This window comes from Eurosta solidaginis, chromosome 5 (genome assembly GCF_040869045.1).
Source record: "Eurosta solidaginis isolate ZX-2024a chromosome 5, ASM4086904v1, whole genome shotgun sequence".
In the NCBI taxonomy this organism is placed as follows: domain Eukaryota; kingdom Metazoa; phylum Arthropoda; class Insecta; order Diptera; family Tephritidae; genus Eurosta; species Eurosta solidaginis.
In genome coordinates, this window is record NC_090323.1 from 199,712,239 (window position 1) to 199,737,548 (window position 25,310).

Here is a 25,310-nt window from a genome sequence, read left to right on the forward strand (position 1 = left end):
GCCATGAATATCTTAACTGAATGCCAAAAGTGGAAGGAGAGGTATGATAAAAAACATTTACAACCACACCAGTATGAAGTAGGCGATTTGGTATTTGTCGATTACGCACCAGTGGCTACGGGCGAATCACACAAGCTTGATCCAGTCTATAGGGGTCCATACATTGTATCTAAGGTACTGGATCATGACAGGTATCTAATCGAAGATTTACCGGATACAATGATCACTCAACGACGATATAGTAATATAGTTAGTGCAGATCACATTAAACCTTGGTGCGCACTTAACCCAGAGTTGGATACAACCGATGATGACGATAGCCAATCGACCGGGTCGGTCGAAGAGTCAGGAGAGGCCGAATGTAAAGAGTAGTGTGCGTTGAGCATTCGTCAGGTGCGGACGTGCTAGTCCCATACATAATATTCAGTAATTAAAACATCAATTTTCATATTAAACTCTTATTTCTTTAAATTCAAATAAATACATAAGTACATATGTGTATACGAATCATTTACTTGTAACTCAGTCGTCTTTGACAGTTCTGATAAGGAAAAGTATTTTTTTTACAGTCAGATAAATATAAAAGCTAAATGGTGGGTCTTGGTACCGTATACTGACAATCCCGAGCTTTCGTTCTACAAGCCGCCTAGATACTCATTCGCAACTTCGTGATATTTTTACAGATCGTCAATCATATCATTGACGTCAGCAGTATGTTTTCATATTCCTTAGTTGTGGCAAGTATGATACTCTCTGAAGACTCAGCCAATCAGTTCCGTTGACTAAAATATTTCCTCTCAGGAAAAGGAAATAAACCCTCCCAAAAAGAGAAATACACATTGTAGGCGTTATTTTCTTGTACGTTTCTTCATATTTCAGAAAGGCATTAATTTAGTATTTTTTATGATACTGAAAAAAATTAACGCTGCAGATAAGTCAAGAAACAGCACTTGATTGTATGAGGGCAAGTATTGTCCAATGTGTCTCCATTTTTATACCATTCATGAAAATGCAATGGTATATTAACTTCGTCACGAATCTCAAAATTGTGAGTCCTTAAAGGAAAATAGATAGGCCCACCAATAAATATACCCAAATGATCAGGACGAAGAGCTGAGTTGATTTAGCCATCTCCGTCTGTCCGCCTGTCTGTTTGTATACAAACTAGTCCCTCAATTTTTGAGATATCTTAATAAAATTTGGTGAGCGGTTAAATTTAGATGTCTGATTAAACATTTGTCGGAACCGGCCGGATTGGACCACTATAGCATATATCCCCCATACAACCAATTTTTGAGAAAAGAGGATTTTTGTCATATCTTTCTCAATTATCAGATTGAAGCTGCAAATTTTACCATATTCTTTCTATATTGCGCATATTGTTGTCTGAAAAAATGGATGAGATCGGTCGTATATATAGCATATATCCCCCACAACCGATTGTTCAGATAAGAAGCTTTTGGTAATTACTACCCAATTTTAACAGCTAGAGGCTTCAAATTGGACCATTTGCTTACGTATATAGCATATGTATATTGTTGTCTGAAAAAATCAAAGAGAACTGCGGTATATATAGCATATACCCCATATAAACTCTAACTTCTGCCCCCTTTTTGAGAAGCTTCAAATTTTGTCAATTACGTTTACGGCATATATTGTTGAGATAAGTGATTCAAGGTCATAGCTATTACACGCAGACCACAAAAATGTAAAATTTTGCATCCTAACACAAATTACTTACCTATTTTTAATTTATTTTATACTATCAGACCCGGCAGACATTGTTCTGCCTTAAATTTGGTCAACCTGTATACATTTTAATAAGCTTTTTCCGTCTAACTCTGCCCTCCCCCTCTTCACTTTTTCTAAATCCTTTTATTCACTCCTCCCTCCGTCTTTTTCGCTTCATCTATCATTATCTTCGCCTCACTCTATCTCTTTCTCAGTCTCCTTTCCTCTTTTCTCCTCTCTCAAGTTCTTCTCATTCTTCTTCATCCCTTATTGCCAGTCCCACAGGGTGGTATGTATTTTGTTCCAGTCCCACTCCGAGTCCCAGTCCCCCTCCGAGTCTTAGTCACAGTCACAGTCCGTCTATGGTCTACTTCCCGGAAAAAAAGGATCGTAAATATTAATATAGGCCAATTTATATACCAAGTTTCAGGCAAATAGAATAGGACGTATGTAAATAGGTATGTGGGTATTATTAATTCACTAGCAGACCCGGCAGACGTTGTTCTGCCCTAAATTTGGCCTATCTGCATACATTATAATAAGCCTTTTCCGTCTAACTCTGCCTTACCCCTCTACACTTTTTCCTAATCTTTTTATTCACTCCTCCCTCCGTCTTTTTCGCTTCATCTCCATCTTCGTCTCATTCTATCACTTTATCAGTCTCCTTCTCTCTTTTCTTTTCTCTCAAGTTTTTCTCCTTCTTCTTCGTCTCTTATTGCCAGTCCCAGAGGGTGGTATGTATTTTGTTCCATTCCCATTCCGAGTCTCAGTCGCAGTCCGTCTCTGGTATAAAATAAAAAAAAACATCGTAAATACCAATATAGGCAAATTTATATACCAAATTTCAGTCAAATCGGATAGGATGTGTAAATAGGTATGTGGGTATTATTAGTGCATGTCTTTATTTTGGCTTCGCATGCATATTTATCAGTTTTGCCAGGTTGATGCGACTAAATCGAATATCACAATGAAAATTACTTTAAAGCTCTCAGCAACAGCTTTCATGTGATATCGATAATACACACCCATTCTAGGGGTATCCGGGTCCATGTTTTGGCCTATATCTCGAGATCCTAGTCACTCAGCGGTGTAAAACTTACTCTGTATTATAGCACACATCAACAGCTTCAATTTGATACCTATAATATAAAAACAACTTCTAGGTGTATCCGGGTCCATGTTTTGGCCTATATCTCGAGACCATAGTCACCCAGCGGTGTAAACCCTACTCTGTACTAAAGCATACATCAACAGCTTCAATTTGATATCCATATTGTATCAACACATTCTATGTGTATCCGGATCCACGTTTTGGGCTATATCTCTAGACCCTAGCCTCCCAGTTGTATAAAAATTATCCTGTACTATAGCACTCATCAACAGCTTTCAATTGATATCCATATTGTATAAACACATTCTAGGGGTACCCGGGTCCACGTTTTGGGCTATATCTCGAGACCCCAGCCTCCCAGTTGCATGAAAATTATCCTGTACTATAGCACTAATCAACAGCTTTCATTTGATATCCATATTGTATAAACACATTCTAGGGGTACCCGGGTCCACGTTTTTGCCTAAATCTCGAGACCCTAGTCACCCAGGGGTATGAAAATTATCCTATACTATAGCACTCATCAACAGCTTCCATCTGATATCCATATTGTATAAACACATTCTAGGGGTACCCGGGTCCACGTTTTGATCTCAAGACCCTAGGCACGTAGCGAAAAAAGGTAGACGTTGGCCGATTCTCAGACCTACTCAATATGCTCACAAAATTTCATGGGAATCGGTTCAGCCGTTTCGGAGGAGTTAAGCCTCTAAAACCGTGACAGAAGAATTTTATATATTAGATATCTTTATTTCGGCTTCGTATGCATATTTATCAGTTTTGGCAGGTTGGTGCGACTAAATCGAATATCAATGAAAATAACTTTAAAGCTCTCAGCAACAGCTTTCATTTGATATACATATTACACACACATTTTAGGGGCATCCGAGTCCACCTTTGGCCTATATCTCGAGATCCTAGACACCCAACGGTATAAAAAATACTCTGCACTAAAGCACGCATCCACAGCCTCAATGTGATACCCATAATGTAAAAACACATCCTAGTGTTACCCTGATCCACGTTTTGGCCTATATCTCGAGACCCTAGTTACCCGGGGTATGAATATCACCCTCTACTAAAGCACTCAACAGCTTTCATTTGTTATCTATATTCTATGAACATATTCTAGGTGTACCCGGGTCCACGTTTTAGCCTATATCTCGAGACTCTAGTCACCCAAGGGTACGAAAAATACCCCGTATCAAAGTACTCATAAAAGCTTCCATTTGATAGCGATATTGTACAACCACATCCCAGTATTAACCATGTCCACGTTTTGATCTCAAAACCCTATCCAGAACGGGATAAGAAGTATCCTTAATATTTTTCTGTTCGCTGCTGTATATTTCTTTACATAATTTCGTTTTGTTTTCTGCAATACTCACCGCATGCCCGAACTGCGCTGCGCTGCATTGACGGCACAAAATGTGCGGCAACACTGATAATTCTGTACTTCCTTTGGCCAGTATGATGCGCGTCGTTTTGACAAATGATTCATATTGAGCCATAATAAAGATCATCAAACAAATATTAAAGAGCAAATCGAACATATGAATCGCAGCTGGAATATTTAAACGTAAAACACATTTACCGTTACTTGTATTTAACACACCCGCTTTTCTTGCCGCAATACTCTTATAATGCTCACTACACGAGGCAAAATAGAGCATAAAAAAATGTATACTACTATCAGAAAGAACAAACCCAAGAAATATCATCCATTGTGTAGCATTGGCTACAAATAGAGTGCGCGTAATTTTTGTATTTTCCATATAAATATTGTAACGAATTTACTTGCAAATCCTCTTATTTGCAATCCTCTGCTAAGTTCGAATTACTAAACTGTTGAATAAATAACTCCAATATTGTATAATGAAAAAATGGCCTTTATTAAAGTATTCACATTCATTGCGCCACTTTATAGTTTACGCTGCATACTTCTAGGCTCTTCGATTTCCAGAACTTACTAGTTAGTTTCGGCTACAAAATCGCCAGCCACAACTATGTGCACAATTTATTGCTCTCTCTTGTGACAATTCAGATAAGATATATGCATGTGTTTGTGCATTGCCGCTCCACTGCTCGTATACGTACATATGTGTAGACGCAATTATTTATTCGTTTATGTAGATACATAATGATTGAATTATTGATGTGAATGTTTGTAGTTTACAGTCTCTCGCGCATACATAGGCGTATAAGTAAATGCATCTGTGTGTGACATCTTTCGGCTGCCTTATATATGTGTATACATGATTTGATTATTGACGTAAATACTGCTTATCGTGGCCTTAGCATCGCCTTAGTGATGGTATAAATTAGCGATGCTAATATCCGTGACAATATGTTGCAGACGTTTAATAGCATCATACATGTTTGAAATCGATAACGTCGATACATATTGAATGGCTGCAAATGACGCAAATATGCAGCAGCTTGTTTTAAAGTGTTGTCGAGCAAAACATTTAATTGATGATTTTGTTGAGATAAAAGTAAAATATTTTCACAATAAATGAAGAGAATCGATTGCAGAATGAATTGACAAAATATAAGCATAGTAATGCTGCCAAATAACCTCCACGATGAAATAGTGCACGCTCATGATATATAATAAACGACACCCAAGTTGGTGAAAATATTATGCTCATTAATGTGACGCGTCTATCAAAGAGTGGTGGTAAGATTGATTTTGTTTGCCATTCGGACTCGCACTGCAAATCGCTATGGTCATCATTGTAGTTACTGATGAGTTGATCTGCCAGTTTGGTTAGCATGTGCTTCAGTAGAAACATGCGATTTACGAATTTGGCATACACAAATTTATTTGCGTATTGGCGTATTAATGCTCCGATAACAAATAAATGCAAGAAACCATAACGCGTGAAACCGGCAAGTCCCAAAATGTATGAATTTACTAAAAGCAAAGATTTTAAAAATTATAAGATGGTACATTGTAGACTTGTAAAACTTTGTGGAATTTGTAGGACGGCTGCGCGAGGAATTCACCATACTTTTTGCTATGCTGTCCGCCTCAACTTAGCTGATTTTTTAAGGCTGTTTAACTCTGTAATCTTTTCTGTAATTTATTTTGAAATAAGCTGGCTGAAAAGTATTGGCATAACAGCTTAAGTTAAATCTACAATGAAAATTTTGAGCAGATGTGGCAATTCCGCGCGTTCGTTGAACGAAATGTTGACAATCTATTGATCATCACTAGGCAATTAGCTACATTCCATCAACCAAGCAGCACACTGTTATTATTTGGCTGCTCAAATACATCCATATTAATTGTGTATTAAATCTAAAATATAAAACTTAAAAATGACTGGTTGTTATGTCCGCAGCATTTATTTAGTTCAAAGTCACAGCCAATAATAGCCAAAGCCATAATAATTTCCACGGGTTATCAATTCTTTCTCTGATTCAAAAGCTGAACTACCAGCGCTACCGTCACAGCTCAGTGACATCATTGCCAGTAGCGCCAATAACACCAAACTCTTGCCTGACACACAAAACCTGGGTTCACACAATAGCGCAAGTGAAATGTACTACGCACTCACTACTAAGTCAACAATTCGCTTGGATTCATTGCGTGAATGAGCTACCATTGAGCTGGCACCGCATTGGCGCTGGCGCCATGCAATTTACATCACTAAAATTGCGCGAATGTCCAGGCTTATGACTTTTTTAAACCAGATGTTGAAAACGAAGCAGGAACAAAACGTATGGTGTATTCCTGGTGCAGCCGTCCCACTTTGTGGAGAATGGACGACTCTACAATGCTCCCTCTTATTAATCTACTCTCTTTGCTAAAAGTTCCTGATTCGTGCGTATTGTATGCGCCACAAAAGGTACAGCTAAGGCAAGTGCCAGTATAATGACGAAATTGTAGTAACGTAGAGTCTTTGAGATACGTAGACGTATGGTGTAAGGAAAACGCGTTTGACATTCATGCTAGCATTGCCAGTTGCTGCTTGCCTTTAGTATCATCTGATGATGCGAGCAAACACTGAACCCGGTGATTCCATTTAGTTACTTCATAACTGCCTAGAATTATGTATTTTACAATGAAATCATAGTTGATGTGTTTGCCAAAAAATGGATTTGACATTTGAACATTTATTTTGTGATTTTCAAACCACTCGATTTGTTAGTGTGATCAAATTCATCTACCTTTCAGCAATTATTCAATTTGTATCGTTTATTTCGTTGAGCGTATTTAATTGTTACTGCATTAACTCGTTTCAATATTTCTACTGTTAATAACTTTTTGCGAATGCTACCGCATTGTTATTTCGGCTGTTTGTTCTGTTTTCATTGCATATTTTAAGGCGTACTTTTGTGTCACAGCTACTCTTTTTGGGGTTGTGCCATAGATCGTTGCATTAATTGCACTAAGTGCTTTGTACATAATTTATTGATACTGCTATGTTTGTATGTTTCTGTGTGTAAATAATACCGTTCACTAGCTGCTCATAGCTATTGAAATTTTTCAAATTTAATTTCTCTTACCATTTATGAACGCTGCAGTTTTCCTATCGACTGACTATGTATTCGGTATGTTTGGCCCTTAATATTGTTTGATTACACCATGTAACAAGAACTTATTTTTTTAAATTTAGTACCTGATACTCGTGAAGTTCGATGCGTAGACATGCAGCGGCTTTAAGTCTAGAAAGCTTATGTTTGTCAGTTAGCTACAGCCCACTAAGGAGTTGAAGTTAACCCATAATAGAAGTATCTTTATCATTCGGCTATTCGTCGATGGCGGCTTATTATCGCCGTGGCATCGGCTTTCTATTGGTTTCGTTTCGGCTTGTTATAGACGTGTGACCAATTTTATATTGTTGTTTTATCGGTAGCTGTTGTATAACAAACCGATGAGCCGTCGATAACAAATACACAGTAACACGCCGACAAAAAATTGGTCTGAAAAGAAATCGATAAGGTTTCGATTCTTAATCAATAACTTTGTGATCATATATTCATATCTTTTCGATAGCATTTCAATACCTTTTCCATAACTTTTCGATAATTTTTCCAAAACATATCTATAGGTTTTTGATATCAAAATCAATAAGCCCCAGCGGGTTAGGGGGTTAGAATATACCCGCGGTAGGTATGACTGTCGTAAAAGGCGGTTAAAATACCAAATAGATTCAAGGGGTTGTCTAGCGCAACCTTTCAGGTGGTTGCCAGCGCAATGTATAGCATCTCCAACCCAATTGTCAACCTCACCTATCCTACGCCTTCGGGGAGTGTCCTTATCGCTACAACAACAACAAAATCAAAATCAATAACATTTTATAACAAATCGTTAACTTTTTGATAAAAGCTCGATCACTTTTCTATAACAAATCGATACTTTTTCCAAAATTATTTAATAAAATGTGTAATAGATAGCAAATTAATAATACTTCGATAAGAAATCGATAGCTCGTCTATATTTCGGCGATAACATATTTATAACAACGCACAAATAACGAACTAATTGATAAGAAATGCTTAACACGTGAAATTAGAATATTCAATTTTAAAAGCGAAAGCATAACTATGGTATGAGAAAAGTTATTAGAAAATGAGAAAGCGTCAAATGAAAATGGGAACGCGTCAATTGTCATATAAAATGGTCTGTTGCGAATTAGAATACCCAATTCTAATTGCGAAAGCGTCACTTCGATATGAAAAGAGCCAATTGTTAATCAGAAAATGTCATATGTAAATAAAAAGAGTCAATTGTTAATGAGAAAGTGTAATATGTAAATGAGAATAGTCAATTGGAAATGCGAAATCGTCATAAGGAAATGATAATAGTTATTTTCAAATGAGAAACCGTCATTTGGAAGTAAGACATGTTAATTGTAAGTAAAAATAGCCAATAGGAAATAGGAATATGGAAATGAGAATGGCCAATGGCAAATTTCATCAAAATAGTTAGGATTCAGGTGAAAGCATGAAGTGGATATGCTAATGCGCCGTACTTAATTGCCAAGGGACGGAACATTCACTTACTTGGTACGATAGCAGTGTATCGAGCTGTTTCGTGCGACCGGTAAAGGGGCTCATTTGGGATGGACACATGTCCTACTTGACCAGAACAGAGTAACGAGCTAAAGAGTGCGCCTTCGACAGCGCTCCTTGCCATTCGGGAATCGAGTCAACTGTGGTCTGGTAAAGTATTGCGTATGTTTGCGAAGGGACTCATAAACATACCGCATACAATTGCGGAGCAATGTTTCTAATTACTTACTTACTTAATTTGCGCTTAATCATTTAATCGAGTTCCGCCGGCCAACAGGTTGCGACAGTCGCTTCCTCGTTGGGCTAACTAGTGCCAATTGATAACACCCATATTCTTATATTCACAGCAATTAGTGAATGAAGCGAGGAGAACTGTAACTTTAGGAGTTTGGCATTTACAAATGCGGTTTTGGCATTTTTAACTAACATGTTCTTACAACTGACTGTTTCGAATTTCAAAATGTGCTTTGTCAATTACAACAATAAGTAAAAGAAACGTGTCCAAACTTTTATTTTCTGTTTCCTTATTTACAACTGATTATTATCACGTAAAAACTAAGTTGTCGCGTTTACGATTGACTTTACTCATTTCTTTATGACGCTTTCGATCTTATCTGAGATGCTCCCGAATGTATGTAGCTAAGCGTGGTGCAGTTAAGGGCGAGCAGTTTAGTGTGAGTTATAGGGGAGTAATTTGATGTGCTTGTAGGCGTATGAGTCGTGGCAAAGTGGATGACGTACCCGACTCAAACGTTTGGGGTTGAGCGTTCAAAGCTCATTGCAACCAAGCATTTTTTAAATTTATAATTTTATAAATTATTATTTTAATCTTTGGGAGGGTTATATTTAATAATATATGTATATTATTTTACAAGGGGCTGGTTCCGTCAATGGCGACGAAGGACCACTAGTTAAACTATAGGATGGTACTCACCGATTTGCTTTGATAGGCTCTTTATGGGAATGGCCTCTTGATGGTTGTTTACGGATACACTGGCTTGGCACGGCAATAATGGCGCCTTGGCGGCGGTGACGACGATGAAGTGGTAGCGGTGTTGTGGTGACGACAATACAGCGGCGGTGATACACGCCAGTCTCTTCGTGAAATGGATGGCGTTACGTTGAATGTGTAGTTGCTGACACTCTGCACTTTGCACACCTTTAATATGGCGACTACTCCTCAAGCACAATGAAAGGCACTTTTAAATTCGCAAGGAACACTCCTTTTCTTTAATTTATATGGGTTTTATAAAGCTTACAAAATGTTTAGTATCACATTCAATGGATATAACAATATAATTTCGGTATGCGGGCGCACATGACGCCGTCGTGGAGTCAGATGACAACGACCTTCCCGACGACTTTAAGGCCTCAGCTTTCAACAAATACCGCGCCTGCCTTATAGCATATGAGGACACAAAGGCAAGAATAGGCGATCAGCTCCAGCTAAGGGTACTAAGCAATCCCGTCCCCGCTACAACCACCACTCCCCAGAAAGTTCCGGGATGCATCTGAAAGTACACGCCTGTGACACCGAAGTCTTTTACGGGAGTTATGATCAATGGCCGTCCTTCCGTGACATGTTCACGGCGGTCTATATCAACCACCCAAAACTCTCGAGCGCCTGAAAACTGTACCACCTCAGGTACAAAATCCAAGGAAAAGCCGGCCAGATAGTAATGCAATTCCCACTTAGTGATGCCAACTTTGCTCTGGCTTGGGAAGCTCTGAAATCCCGATACGAAAATAAAAGAGTCCTTGTCGACAATAAAATCCGAATTCTCATGAATCTAAAAGCAATGCAATCGGAAAACAGTGATGAAATCCAAAGACTGCAATCTTCCGTTAATAACTCTCTCCAGATATTAGCAACCCAACAATTCTCGACAGATAGTTGGGACACCATATTCAAATATCTGGTAACCTCAAAGCTCTCAGAAAATACAGTTGCGCTTTGGGAGCAATCTTTAAGCTCCAGAAGAGACCTACCGAACTGGTCCCAAATGGATCAATTTCTGACTACTCGCTACGAGATAGTGGAAAGGGTGGATCAATGGCGACCAGCCAAACCCCGATACACTCCACCCTCCACCAATTTCTCAAAGCCTCCCTCAAGTCAAAACAATCCCCAGTTCAGGCAGGCTCAGACCCCAAACCAAAGCCGCAACCCCCCGCAGAACAGCAGCTACTCCCAAAATCGCACAAATGCTCATGTGGCCGAGCACTAAAAAATATACGGCTGCAGAATGTGTAAGCAGTTCTTCCACACGCTACAAAGCTGCTCGCATTACAAAAAGCTGACAATCCCTGAACGAAAACACTTCATGAGAGAAAAAAAAGTGGGCGAAAGACTCTTGATGAGTTTTAACAAAGACTTTGTTAAGCAGCAAGCAAACGACGAGGTATTTTCGAACACTTATTTAGCCCGATATACCAATATATGGCTGATTTTCTGTAGCGATAATAATTGACAACCCGTAGGAGCTATATTGTAGAACCTTTTATAATTAATAAAGCGAAAACGAGATATTTTATAAATTTTTATGATTTGCAAAAAAAAGCCGCGCACAAAAAGGTTGAAAATATAATTTTTGGCGAACGACTTATTGAGCCAGGATGACAACAATAAAAAATTTTCTAACAAACAAAAGGTGGTGGTTTTTTGACAGGTAGCGATCCGGCGGTGAATTCCATTTGGTGGATTTGCGCGGTGGAGGCTGCCACACGTCCATGAGGGTTCCCAGTGGGAAATTTAAAGTTAAATACAATGCATTGATTCTAGGGGATAATTCAATAATCGAATACAATACAAGAGACGGGTTACATATATAAATTCATAGATATACGTATGTACAAGAGGGAGACGGGACGGGTGGTAGCCTACGCCGCGTAAACAGACTGTATTTTATTAAGTTTGTTATTTTTAATCAATCAAGGTTCGAGTCGAGCTCAAGGCCAGAACAATAATAATAAACCATGAGCACTTGGGAATGTCAAACAAAGTAATTGACAATAAACAAAAATCCAGCATTATCAGTGATTTGCACCAGATGGCGCAACACTGAATAAATATAGTTGGTAAAAAGGAATAGAAATAGCAAATTTGCCAGTCAAACAAACCACCGCTGTATAGCTAAATGGTTAGCGCAGCATGCCTAAAGCGTACTGATGATGAAGGCTTAGCACCCCTCGAAATGGATCTATCTGCGCAGCTATGGCAGGTTGTCTGAAAAATTTTCTACTTGCTATTCCAAAAATAAAATACAATTTTTCAAATTTAGAAAAATTAAAAAATAACAATAATTATCATTAGAAAAAAATTATTGTTCTGGCCTTGAGCTCGATTCGAACCTTGAATGATTTATCAATAGGCCGATAAAAACAAAAACAATTGTTAATTTTAATGTTATTTATTTAAAACACGGGACGATGCAAAGCATCGGTACACCTTTATTTATTTAATTTGGGGCGAGCATAGGGAACTCTGAGGTTTCGCTCTAATGAGCCACCTCATCTTCTATTTGAAGACCCCTTTCAAAATGTGATGTGGAGGCGAGCACTGGGCTCTGAGGTATTGGCACCCCATCTTCTACTCGAAGAACCTCCATTTTAAATTAAAAACTAAAATTATGTCTTTAGAATATTTCATAAGTCGGATGAGAATTTCAGCGCTTATGCAACAAACAAAAGAAAAAAAATTCATAGTTTAAGTCGCTTAAACAGTGTCGCTCACAAATACGCGCCGCATATGAGAAGCTATACACGTGCATCTGTAGTTCTAATTATATGGCAGTAACTAAGTAAATTCTGGAAGCGCCTAGGAGATGCAACGAGGAAATCACAAAGTACACAAGCACCAAAGGTAGAGCCGCTAAATTCAGTTTTGATTAAGCACGCAATCTGTCGGGCAATAGTAGAGTTATTTATTGTGAAGTACTTTAATAAAGGCCATTTTGCATTATTAAATATTGGAGTTATTTATTCAACAGTTTAAGTGATTCGAACTTAGCAGAAGGTTGCAAATAAGAGGATTTGCAAGTAAATTCGTTATAGTATTTACTCTACTCATTTACAACTGACCTTTTTCAATTACAATCGACGCCTTCGAATTTGCATTTGACGTTTTTTCATTGAGAATTGCCACTTCTCGTTTCCATTTGACACATTTGCTTTTAAAATTGACTACTATTTTACAATTAACTCTTCTCTATTACAGTTGGCGTCTTTGCATTTTAATTTGACGTTTTGCCACTAAAATTTGGCAATTCTCATTTCGATATGACGCTTTCGCATTTAAAATTGACTACTATTTTACAACCGACCCTTCTCAATTACAATTGACGCATTTGAATTTTAATTTGACATTTTCTCACTAACATTTCGCTATGCTCATTTCAATATGACGCTTTCGCATTAACAACTTAACTACTCTCACTTTCATATGACGCATTCGCACGGCCCCGACAGGATCCCGACACACTTTCTTACAAAATGTGCCGCAAACATCTATCAGCCGCTAACAGATTTATTTAATTTATCTTTAATTTATGGCGTTTTCCCAACAATATGGAAGGAATCCTTTCTTATTCCGCTTCATAAAAATGGAAGCAGGTCTTCAATAGAAAACTACCGGGGCATAGCAAAGTTATCCGCTATCCCAAAGTTATTTGAGGCTATTGTTACCCACCACCTAACATTCTCTATTTCCCCCATAATTGCAAGCTCGCAGCATGGGTTCTGTAAGGGCAAATCACCTATCACCAATTTACTAGAATTTACCACCCACGTTTCTAATGGATTTAGAAAAGGCCTTCACACTGATGTAATTTACACCGATTTCAGTAAAGCTTTCGACAAAGTATCACGCCCATTACTTATTCATAAGCTCAGTCAACTCGGTTTTCAACCCCGTCTTATATGTTGGATTTCTTCGTATCTTGGTTATCGTACGCAAAAAGTAATCTTTAAAAATACACTTTCTGGGGTTATCAATGTTTCTTCTGGTGTTCCTCAGGGCAGCCATCTTGGTCCGATTCTGTTCTTGTTGTTCATAAACGATATATCTGGTACAATTAAATACTCAAAAATCTTGATGTACGCAGACGATGTAAAACTTTTCAAATCATGTGCCTCGGTTGAGGAACATTCCTTGCTTCAAATGGATTTAAATCACTTGGTTACCTGGTGCAATGTAAATTATATGCCACTCAATCTCAAAAAATGTAAATTCATGTGTTTTTCTCGGAGAGTTTCGTCACCAGCTTCATATACAATTAACAACTATAGCCTAGAAACTGTAAATAATTTTATTGACTTGGGAGTCATGATGGATTCCAAACTTAGTTTCAATCTTCATATTAATGCTACAGTGAATAAAGGCAAAGGTGTTTTTGCATTTGTTAAACGGTGGTCAAAAGAATTTAACGACCCTTACATAACTAAAGCACTTTTTACAACATTAGTTAGGCCAATATTAGAATACGGCTCGATAATTTGGAATCCGCGTTATCAAGTCCATGCAGACAGTCTCGAATCAATACAAAAACAATTTTTACTATTTGCCTTAAGAAATTTCCAATGGGACTCTTTAACTAATCTTCCACCTTATACTAATCGATTAAAGCTTATCAATCTTCCAACTCTTGCTAGTCGAAGGGAAATGCTTGGTGTAATATTTATGACAAAACTTTTAAATGGATCAATTTCGAGCCCATTCCTTCTGAATGAAGTGAACTTTTGCGTTCCCTCTCGGACATCGAGACACTTCAAACCTCTTCTGCTGAAACAATGTAGAACGAATTTCGAACAAAATGAACCTTTTCGGCGTTTATGCCAAGATTATAACTCTCACTCAAACACATTTGATAGCTCGGACTCCCTTTTTTCTATAAAAAAGATTGTTCTCACCTCTCTAAATTAATGTATAATACGTTTGCTTCTGTTCTCTTTAAGTATTACGCTTGGCTGATGAAATTTCTTCTGTAGCTGAGCAGTCTCAGATCGTGACGCTTGACAAACCGCTGCCCATCAAAGACTCGGCAAAATAAAAAAAAAAATAAAAAAGTTATTATATATATATATAAATCGATCGCGTGAACAGGATTAGCCTGGTTTCATTGGGCCATTTGAGGGCAGCGCGCTGCCACAACGTCCATTAAAAAAAAAAAAAAAAAAAAAACAAAAAACTGAGTACTACTTTACAACTGACTCTTCTCAAATTCAATTGACGCCTTTGAACTTTAATTTGACATTTTCTGACTTACATTTCGCTATTCTTATTTCCATATGACGCTTTCGCATTAACAAATAACTTATCTTAATTACAATTGACGCCTTTGAATTAACATTTGACGCTTTCACATTTACAACTGGAAATGGTGTAGAAACATTTTTCAAGCATTTTGATGTTTATTGTCCGCTCACTTGAAACTAAGACCTTCGTTACAGTATCACAGCATACTCCATAACATGGCGCCCGAAAAGGGCAAAAGCAACATTTTCAATTCCAAAAAAACTATTTAATTCTTGAACTACAAATACACAGTAAAACTCAACTTCAAAATGCAAGTAAATAAAAATGTATGAAATGAAAACAATACAAGAATAATGTCGCAGTAAATTTAGCAGCAACAACTCATAAAAAAATAAAAGAGCAAACAAGCAAATTTATTTCAATTGTCCACTTTGCCGCACGTGCATGTAAATTTTTAACATCACAAAGCAAGCATATGTACATTCATACATACATACATACATATGTCTTTATCATATGCTGGAACATGCAAATTGCATTTGGTAAGATTCAAAATTTGTTATACTCTTTAAAGATGTACATATGTAGGTCAAACAAAATTGAACTTATAAATAAAATGTACTTAATTGTGTGTGTGTGAGTGTATGTGTGCAACAAAAGGTTATAAGCTAGGCACAGAGATTTGGCATTCATAGAAAATTAGATTTTGTAAAATTTTATATATGAATGTGCGAAAAGTGCAAAAAATGTACAATTTATGGACAAATCGAATATTACTTGCAAATATTTATGAGGGCCAGTACAAATTTTGAATGATTGCTCATACGACATGGTGTCATGCTGGAGACAAGCGCAATTTGTTTTTGTGTGAAATTTAAACTGTGGCTACAAGTTTGTATTCGCATGCATGTATACATATGGGGAAATCCGCCAAACTTTGGTTTTTTTGGAGAACAAAATTTTTTTTGAAACATGGTATCACGCAAATATCTTTTTGTTAGGAACATTGAGGGGTAAATTGGAGCTATAGTGCATCGCCGTTATTCGTCTTACATAATGCCTCAAAAAGATATAGTCAAAAGATCGAGCAAAATATATATAAATTGAGGTCGCAGTGTTAAATATACAATTATTTCAACACTTCTGTACCGAAATTTTAACAAAATATGGAGATATATGCAGCTGTTAGCTATGTAAAATTTTTTTGATACACGAGACCCGGTTTTGTAGATATCGGTAAAAATATAAAACCGAATAACGGCCAAATATTTTATACTGCAAAGTTTGCAACACATTTACTTTAACACCTTTCTACCGATTCTTTTGAAAATTTAAAAACATATAGATATGTGAACGGAGTATGTTTATGTAAAAAAGTTTTAATACCTGATATCCGGTTTTGGAGATATTGATAAAAATATAAACCCGGAAAACCTTAATTTTTTTTACTTATTTGAACACTTCTTAACCGATTGTGTTGAAATTTTATCAAGATATACATACCTATATGTGATATATTTAGGTAAAATTTTGTTGATACCCGAAACCCGGTTTTAGAGATATCGGCAAAAATATGAAACCGGGTAACCGTCAAATATTTCATACCCGTTTGTTAATTTTTTCTCTACACCACAGTGATATACCATCAATTGCCTCATCTTTCAATATTCACGCAAGCAAAGTTATTGATTTTTGTACATGGGGCAAATATACGAAATTTTCGCCAAAAATTGGCAATCGTCAAAAAGTGTAAACATTTTTTATTTTTTTTTTTTTTAAATTTTTGTACCAATTTTGTGTTTCTTTTCATTTACTTTTAAATAAAACCTGGTTTAACAGAAAAAAAATTGTCTACACATTTTGACGATTGCCAATTTTTGTCGGAAATTTCGTATATTTGCCCCATGTACGAACATGAATAACTTTCCTTGCGTGAATATTCCAAGATGAGGCAATTGATGGTATACCACTGTGGTGTAGAGAAAAAATTAACAAATGGTTATGAAGTGATAAAAATTAAAATTGTAGCTGTGCCCACAAAAAAACATGCTCCTGAAAAAAATTTACGCAACCAAGTGCTTCCACTTTTCTGCCACTATCTTCAAAACTGAAAGGGGCACATCGAATTTGAAGCCCCAGGTATTTTTAGTCCCTGAGAGGCTATTGTCGTGCATAATCCAAATTCCGATACTCAGTTGCCTTAAAAAGCTATAAGCAAAAAACTGTCAATATTGAAAATGACAAAAACAAAAATCTCGCTACTTTGATTGATGATAGTTATGAGTATTGGAGGGCACATTAATTTTGCTCATACTTTTAGAATCTCCGTCTCAAAAACAACATTTAGTTTAAATTCCATAGCGTTTCAGCGATGCCTCAAAATTTTGTCGAAAAAATTGCAAAAAAAAAAAAAAATCAAGAGTATCGCTTGAAAAAGTGTAAAAATCAACGTTTTTTACGTTTCGAAGTTCTGCAAAAACCTACTATCAACTTTCTTGATTTTTAAAATCATCGGATCGGAAAGCCAAAAGGTCAAACCTAATGTCCTTGTACTTTTTTGGCATTAAGTTTTTCGCCCGTGTGTATAACCCGAGTATCCAAAAAAGTAAACGTTTTTGGGATTTTCCCATATGTATGTGTAATGGTGAACACTATTTTGTTGCTTAGCTTTTAACTCACATAGATTTTTATACTCAGCTGAGCAGAGCTCACAGAGTATATTAATTTAGTTCGCATAACGGTAATCCGTAACGGCATAAACTAATCGAGATAGATATAGCCTTCTTTATATGAAAATGATCTGGGCGAAAATATAAATTCATTTAGCCATGCCCGTCCGTCCGTAAACACGATAACTTGAGTAAATTTTGAGGTACCTTAATGAAATTTGGTATGTAAGTTCCTGGGCACTCATCTCATATCGCTATTTAAAATGAACGAAATCGGATTATAACCGCGCCCACTTTTTCGATATCGAGAATAGAAAATTAGTAAAATTTTGGACAATGGGCGTGGCACCGCCCACTTCAAAACAAGGTAGTTTCAAAGTTTTGCTAGCTGTAATTTGGCAGTCGTTGAAGATATCATGATGAAATTTGGCAGGGAAGTTACTCCTGTTACTATATGTGTGCTAAATAATTATTAGCAAAATCGGATGTCGAACACGCCCACTTTTTAAAAAAAAAAATTTTTAATTGAATATCTTTAAATTATGTCAACATTCAACTCCAGTAATGATATGGTGCAACAAAATACAAAAATAAAAGAAAATTTCAAAATGGGCGTGGCTCCGCCCTTTTTCATGTAATTTGTCTAGAACACTTTAAAATCCATAAGTCGAACAAAAATGTACCAATCCTTGTGAAATTTGGTAAGGGCATAGCTTCTATGTTTTCTGTAAAAATGGGCGAAATCGGTTAAAGCCACGCCCAACTTTTATACACAGTCGACCGTCTGTCCTTCCGCTCGGCCGTTGACACGATAACTTGAGCAAAAATCGACATATGTTTACTAAACTTAGTTCACGTACTTATCTGAACGCACTTTATCTTGGTATTAAAAATGGGCGAAATCCGACTATGACCACGCCTACTTTTTCGATATCGAAATTTTCGAAAAATGATAAAAAAGCCACAATTCTATACCAAATACAAAAAAAGAGATGCAACATGGCGATTGGATTGGTTTTTTGACGCAAAATATAACTTTGGAAAAAACTTTGTAACATGGGTGTGGCACCTACCATATTAAGTAGAAGAAACTGAAGAAGTTGTGCAGGGCGAAATCAAAAGCCTTTGAAGCATATAAATCAATTAGCGGCACCCGACAGATGATGTTCTGGGTCACCCTGGTCCACATTTTCGTCGATATCTCGAAAAGGCTTCCACATATACAACTAAGGGCCACTCCCTTTTAAAACCCTCAATACTACATTTAATTTGATACCCATATCGTACAAAAACGTTATAGAGTCACCCCTGGTCCACCTTTATGGCGATATCCGGAAAAGGCGTCCACCTATAGAACTATGGCGCACTCCCCTCTAAAATATTTTTTGATAGCCATGACATCCAAACACATTCCAGGCTTACCCTAGGTTCATTTTCCTACATGGTTATTTTCCCTTATTTTGTCTCCAAAGCTCTCAGCTGAGTATGTAATGTTCGGTTACATCCGAACTTAGCCTTCCTTACTTTTTTTAAATAAATATAAGTGCAATTTTTGTTACCCAGGAATTCAACCCGTGTCCTTCAGTTTGGTAGACGACCACGCTATCTCCTCATCTAGTTGTTCGCCTACCAACTGAAGTAATTAAGCTGTGTGGGAACAACTTACTTTTGGAGGAGTATTCGTCAAATGGCTTTACTCATATCTATATATAACATCAAGAACCATACTTCTGCCAAGTTAAAACCTGGCATCAACAGCTTCTGATCTACGGCTGTCAAGACATTTAAATTCCCTTGTACTTAATTTAGGCGGTGCCACTCCTATTTTAATTAATTTTTATTTTGTGTCATAAACTAAGTACACTTGTAACGTTTTACCGCCTTATCAGTACTTATTTTTGCATTGAGTACGCTTATGATTTATCTAGTGTTATTACAACCTGATGCAGTATTACAGTCTTTTCAGTTTTTCCTCGGGCATTGTATAGTCCTAGGTTTTTTTAGGACAGTTGTCTGCATTCCATAGCACAATTGCGCTCTCCGTGCGTATGCTAAAGGCAGCCACTTTCAATATTTGGAGACCCATGTTTTAGAACTTACTGAAAAAATTGGTCCAGGTTCGATGGGTCTTAGCAGTTGCTGCAACTCTTGACTAGTCAATATGTTTGCTTATTACCTAACACATTCGAAACCAATGCTAGCAGCACATCGCGCCAGTTCCTCTACTCTCTCCAGAACTAGCGGTGATTTTACTGCAGAGCCAAAATCACCCTGAGTGTGGCTCAACTGTTGCTTTATGTGCCGATGACATCACTAGAGTTTCCATGTAGTTTGTTTACCAGAGCGTATTGGTACATTGCTAGGGATATCGATATTATGGCTAGGGTCTAAGGGCACCATATAAGACACAATTGTGTGCGAACTAAATTCTAGTAATATCTCACGCTGATTTGTGTCTTACTCTTACCCTGTACCTTTTCTACAAAACTATTTAAAAAAATGAAATACAAAATGTTCGGCACGATTTACCTCCGAGGAAATTAGACCGAGCTTCTCTCCGATTTGTGTCGTCCTCCTTTTTATGTTTTCTACAAATTGGCTGTACGGAACCTACACCTTTTATGCCGACTTCGAAGTGTAGCTGCAATACAGATGAATTTTCACTGACAAGCTCTTCATATTAGAAATGTGCTGAGAGTGTTTTCCAAAACACTGCCGAGTGGCAGAAAAACTTGTTCTAATTGAAAAACTTGTTTCCAAATTTTTATGTTCATGCGCCCGGGACTTAAACACCGGGCTGTTGGCGTGGTAGGCGGAGCACGCTGCTGCCACACCACGGCAGCTTCCAGACTATCTGCTTTAGGGGTTTTACCCTTTTTAATTTCTTAAATATTTTCCATTAATTCAGCCATGTTGCCAAATTAATGTTTTTATCGATTTCCCATCCAAAGTTTGCAGTTTTATTGATGTTTATTCGGGGTGTAGAAGCTTATTAAAAGCGTCATGATATTAATTCAATTTGTATATTATTTTATGAACTCTTATCGATTAATGCTTGAATTTGTCCAAATGTACTGATGTTCCCGGACTTTCTCTCTTTCATTTATTGTTAAGAAAATATTTTACTTCTTCCCCCATCCACTCAATCTAGTTTTACTCTTATCTTACTCATAATCTTTCTCTTAAAGTTTCTCTAGATCCTATACTTACTCTTACTTTTACTGTCCACCCTCTTCGTCTTACTATATTTTTACTTTCCTATTACCTTAATATTTCTTGAAATCTTCCTATTATTCCTTCTTCTCCCACTAATTTTGTTCTTACCCTCTATTGCCCTTTTTCTTATTCTTAATATTTTAAACTTGCCGTTACTCTTACTCTTAATCTTAATCTTTCTTTTACACCTACTCTTTTTATATCCCTATTGTCTGCTGAGGGATGCTCCTGCTGTAAAGTTGAGCATTTCTCAAACAAATTTCGGCAAAGAGCGTTTTTCAACCGATTGTTGATATGTAAATATGCAATATAACCCTCTACTCTAGAAGATGGAGTCGTCTAATGGTAATCTCATTTTTTTATTGCAGGAACGCTACAAATCCGATATAAATTTGGCAATTCAACTGTTACAGTGCAAACCGGATAGTTTTATGCCACAAAAAGTTTCATCGGTAAGTATAAATGAAACTTGTATAAAATTGCTTTACTAGCCCACTACTTTCCAGATGTCTCCCACACTTTTTGCAAGCATTTGGTCATACTTCGTCGTCATTATAAAAACTAGCATAACCAGAAGACGTGGTTCTGCGTCTCTTTCTTCCTTTCCATCTTTTTCCTCACTTCCTTTCCGCTCCATCTATCCTTATCTCTCCTTCGTCTGCGCTCTATCCCTTTCTCAGCCTTTTTCTCCTTCCCTATCCCTTTCTCAGTCTCTTCTGCTCTCTTTTCTCAAGTTATTATTTTTTTCCATCCCTTATTAGCAGTACCAGTCCCAAATCCAGTCCCAGTCCCAGCGCAAGTCAATGTTCGAGTCCCAGTCTCAGTCCCATTCCCATTCCCTGTCCCATTCCCAATCAGAGTTCCAGCCACAGTCCAAGTTCCAGTCCCAGTCCAAATCAAAGTTCCAGTCTCAGTCCCATTCCCGTTCCCATTCCCAGTCCCAGTCCCAGTCCGAGTCACAGTCACAATCCCATTCCAAGATCCAGTTCTAGTCCCAATCCCATTCCACGTCCCAGTCCCACATCCCCAGTCCAAGTCCCAATTACAGTCCCAGCCCCAGTGCCAGTCCCTGTCTCGGTCCCAGTACTAGTCCCAGTCCTTGTCTCAGTTCCTGATTCATTTTCCAGAAGAAAAAGTGCTGTAGATACTAATCTAGGCAAAGGGATACCTACATATACTTATACCAAATTTTATGCAAATCAACCATGAATAGAATTTATTCGAATGGACCGGTTCCTGGTCTATTTCCGGAAAGAAAGTTTACAGGAACACTCTCCGGATTGCTGCGAAGCCATCTTGCAAATTTGAGTAAAATCGGCGGAATGGTTTCGGAGTCCATAAGTTGCATACAAAGACACATCCTTCTTTATATACATTGATAAATCATTAACCTTTTTAATCTCTCATCTGATCTCCCCTACAGCTACCCACCGACATACAAGCGAAAGTATCCGCCTATATGCGCTTAGAGACAAATTCTCATTCTGATTCGGAAGGCAGCACAAGCGGTGTGGGCACCGCCACTACAGCTTCCTATAAAGTACTTCCAGCATCAGATTCACCACCGCCTACAGCATGCCCCTTTCCACCGACAGCAATGGTTTATTCAATGCGGGGGCTTGGTAAGTGTTAGTAGACCGTGATTTTAGTTTTGTTTCCTTTTTTTGTTTCTTAAGTTTTTATTATTTTATCACTTTAATTAATTTCTATTTAATCATTTTCTCAGCACCAACCAATGATAAAATGTCAGTCAAAGAAATATATGGAATTAAAGTGATGAGGTGTTCTTGATTTCAAAAATTCAATTTGTTTTAAATTTGAAATGTAATCAGTGTTATACTGTTTTCACACAGAAACTTAATGATCTCATTTCACCTTCTAATGAAATCGTAAATTTTTTGCTTTCACACAGAAGTAACTGCTCGATTAGTATGAAGGGTGAAATGTCAAGCGAATAAAATGGCAATGCTATATGACAGACAATCATGGTGGAACGATACAAGGTGGCAGCATGGTGACATACCTACATACATAAATAAGAATTCCATGTACTTTGTTTTTGTAAATTCGATGGACAAATGTCAAAATCGTACTGCGCCGGAAGTTGATGTATCAAATCAAATAAAAAAAGGTTATAATCAGCTGTTCGATGCGGCCACCTTGTATCGTTCCGCCATGTAGACAATGACATTTACTTTGACAATTGATTGAGCTCAATAAGTGTCTTAATGTAGAAAACTGCCTTTACTATTCAATAAGCCGTCTGTGTGAAAACAGTATTAGGTTTTTAAAGATAGGCTGTAGGATTTTGAAATCTCAATAACAACAGTGAGTGGAATGAGGAAATCAATAACCATTTTAGGGTCATATGCTCATTCTCCAAATTCCTTTTAGTACATTTTCCATACATCGTAAGAAAGGACGCTAGTAAGATTAACTAATCCGGTTTGCTGTTTGGTCTTGTATTACCAGACCTTTAGCAAAAAATGGTTAATTCAACCGATTTTTTTGTATAGAGAACAAATTGGTTTAGTCATTTCAATAGAAGGCTAAAGTTAGTAATATTCTGTAAAAATTACAGATCCTATTTCAATCTACCTAATTTTTCTGCTAAATTAGCTGATTTCATTGGTCATTTCAAAAGCGAACAACTACCGTAAATATGAAAATGCTTCAGCTAATTTTAAAGAAAACTTACGCTCACAGCGGTCACTACTTTGTTCTTATGACCATGATGCGACAGAGATATTTACAATATAAACAAATATCCCAAGGATGGCGAAAATCTGTTGTCTTAACAATTTTTATTAGTATGCTGAGGGTAAAAGTAATAATTGTGAAGTTAGCAGTGCTGTAGCCTACGTTTGCTGAACTTTTTGGCTGATTTGACTGCTAAACAATCAACAACGAAGTTGATTCAACGCACTCTCCCTGGGGTAACGCGCGTCTCTCTAGCTCAGCTTCTGGGTACTGTAACAAGTTAAACTCTTGCCTATCAAAAATCAACTCCGACATACAAAATGTATATCCTGCTTGCAATGTGTTCCCACATGACACCAACCATCTCTTCAATTGCAATGTGGAGCCAACGCCTCTTTACCCTTCTCACTATGGTCCAACTATATTGATACTAGCTACTAGCTATAGACGTTTAAGTTTCACGGGGAAACCAAATTCAGACTTAACGACAAGGAGGCAGTTCCTTTTCGTGATGTCGTAGGCTGTTTTAAAATCGTCGAAGAGGTGTTCTTTGGGTTTTTTTTGACCAATATTTGGCGTATAATGAAAATCGGGTCGATGCAAGATTTACCAGGTCTGAAAGTGCACTGATAAAGTACAATCAATCGATTCACGGTAGACTTCAATCTTTTGCACAATAAGCTTCACATCTGCAGCTGATTTTGCGATAGTTTGCGCAGTTTGGAGACCCCTTTTTGTAGGCTGCACAAAAGCAATTAAATTCCAATCATCAGCCATGCACTCGTCCGCCCATATTTTGCAAAAATGCTGACGCATGTGCCTTATAAACTTCTCGCTGCTGTATTTGAATGGTTTCGCAGGCATTCCATTAGCGTCCACAGCCTCTGGATTTTAATCTGGTTATTGCTATTCTGACTTCATCATAATCGGGTCGGAAACCACTGAGTCCATCATCATGGAATATTGGCTTGGGTTCGTGTTTTCTCTTGCGATATATTGCTGTCTGCATCTTGGGAAGCAGATAAGTGTTCACTCAATAATCTAAGTACTCTCTGGACACTGGTTACAACGTCGCCGTTTTCGTTCTCGTTAGCGTTCATACTCACTTCTTATTGCGTTCGCTTTTAACGTAGCGGCATTCTCCTTCGTATCAGTTGTTTTTCCCTCGGCGGCAGTACGAAGTGTTTTAGAGGTATACTCGCACTGCTACGGCATTTCGTCGGGTTGACTTGTGTCAGAAAGCACTTGAGAGTATCGAGTTGCGAAACGATTGACATTCTTTTACGATTGTAGTCTTTTGGCGTTAAGATTTGCTTTGTGTTTTTTTTTTTCTGTTTCTCGCTTTTAGCTGCGTAGATAGGGGAACGTAATTTGGCTGCGACGACGCGACACGCAAGTAACACTTTCTTTATACGCTAGATTTGAAAGAATAAACAAGCCTCGGAAGAACTTCTGATAACACTATGGAATATAAGGTCTTCACGGACCGACTAGTTCCATCTAACTTTGCTCAATCATAGTTGATCTATGATATTCTTTGAGTGTGCAACCCTTCAGATCTGTGCCACTGTGGGAACCGCATTTATGCGTCTCTTGCCTTTAGAAA

The 25,310-nt window shown here is 37.5% G+C and overlaps 1 protein-coding gene and 1 pseudogene across 1 annotated transcript in view; one reads left to right on the top strand and one right to left on the bottom strand.

Moving 5' to 3' along the window:
* Positions 1-25,310, top strand: part of LOC137252140 (serine-rich adhesin for platelets) — a 353,270-nt gene that overhangs the window by 302,210 nt on the left and 25,750 nt on the right. Inside the window, exons 3-4 of the mRNA XM_067787438.1 lie at positions 21,373-21,456; positions 22,428-22,626. Of these exons, the coding sequence (XP_067643539.1) occupies positions 21,373-21,456; positions 22,428-22,626 (283 nt within the window). The remainder of the gene's footprint in view (positions 1-21,372; positions 21,457-22,427; positions 22,627-25,310) is intronic.
* Positions 512-8,926, bottom strand: LOC137252961 (uncharacterized; annotated as a pseudogene).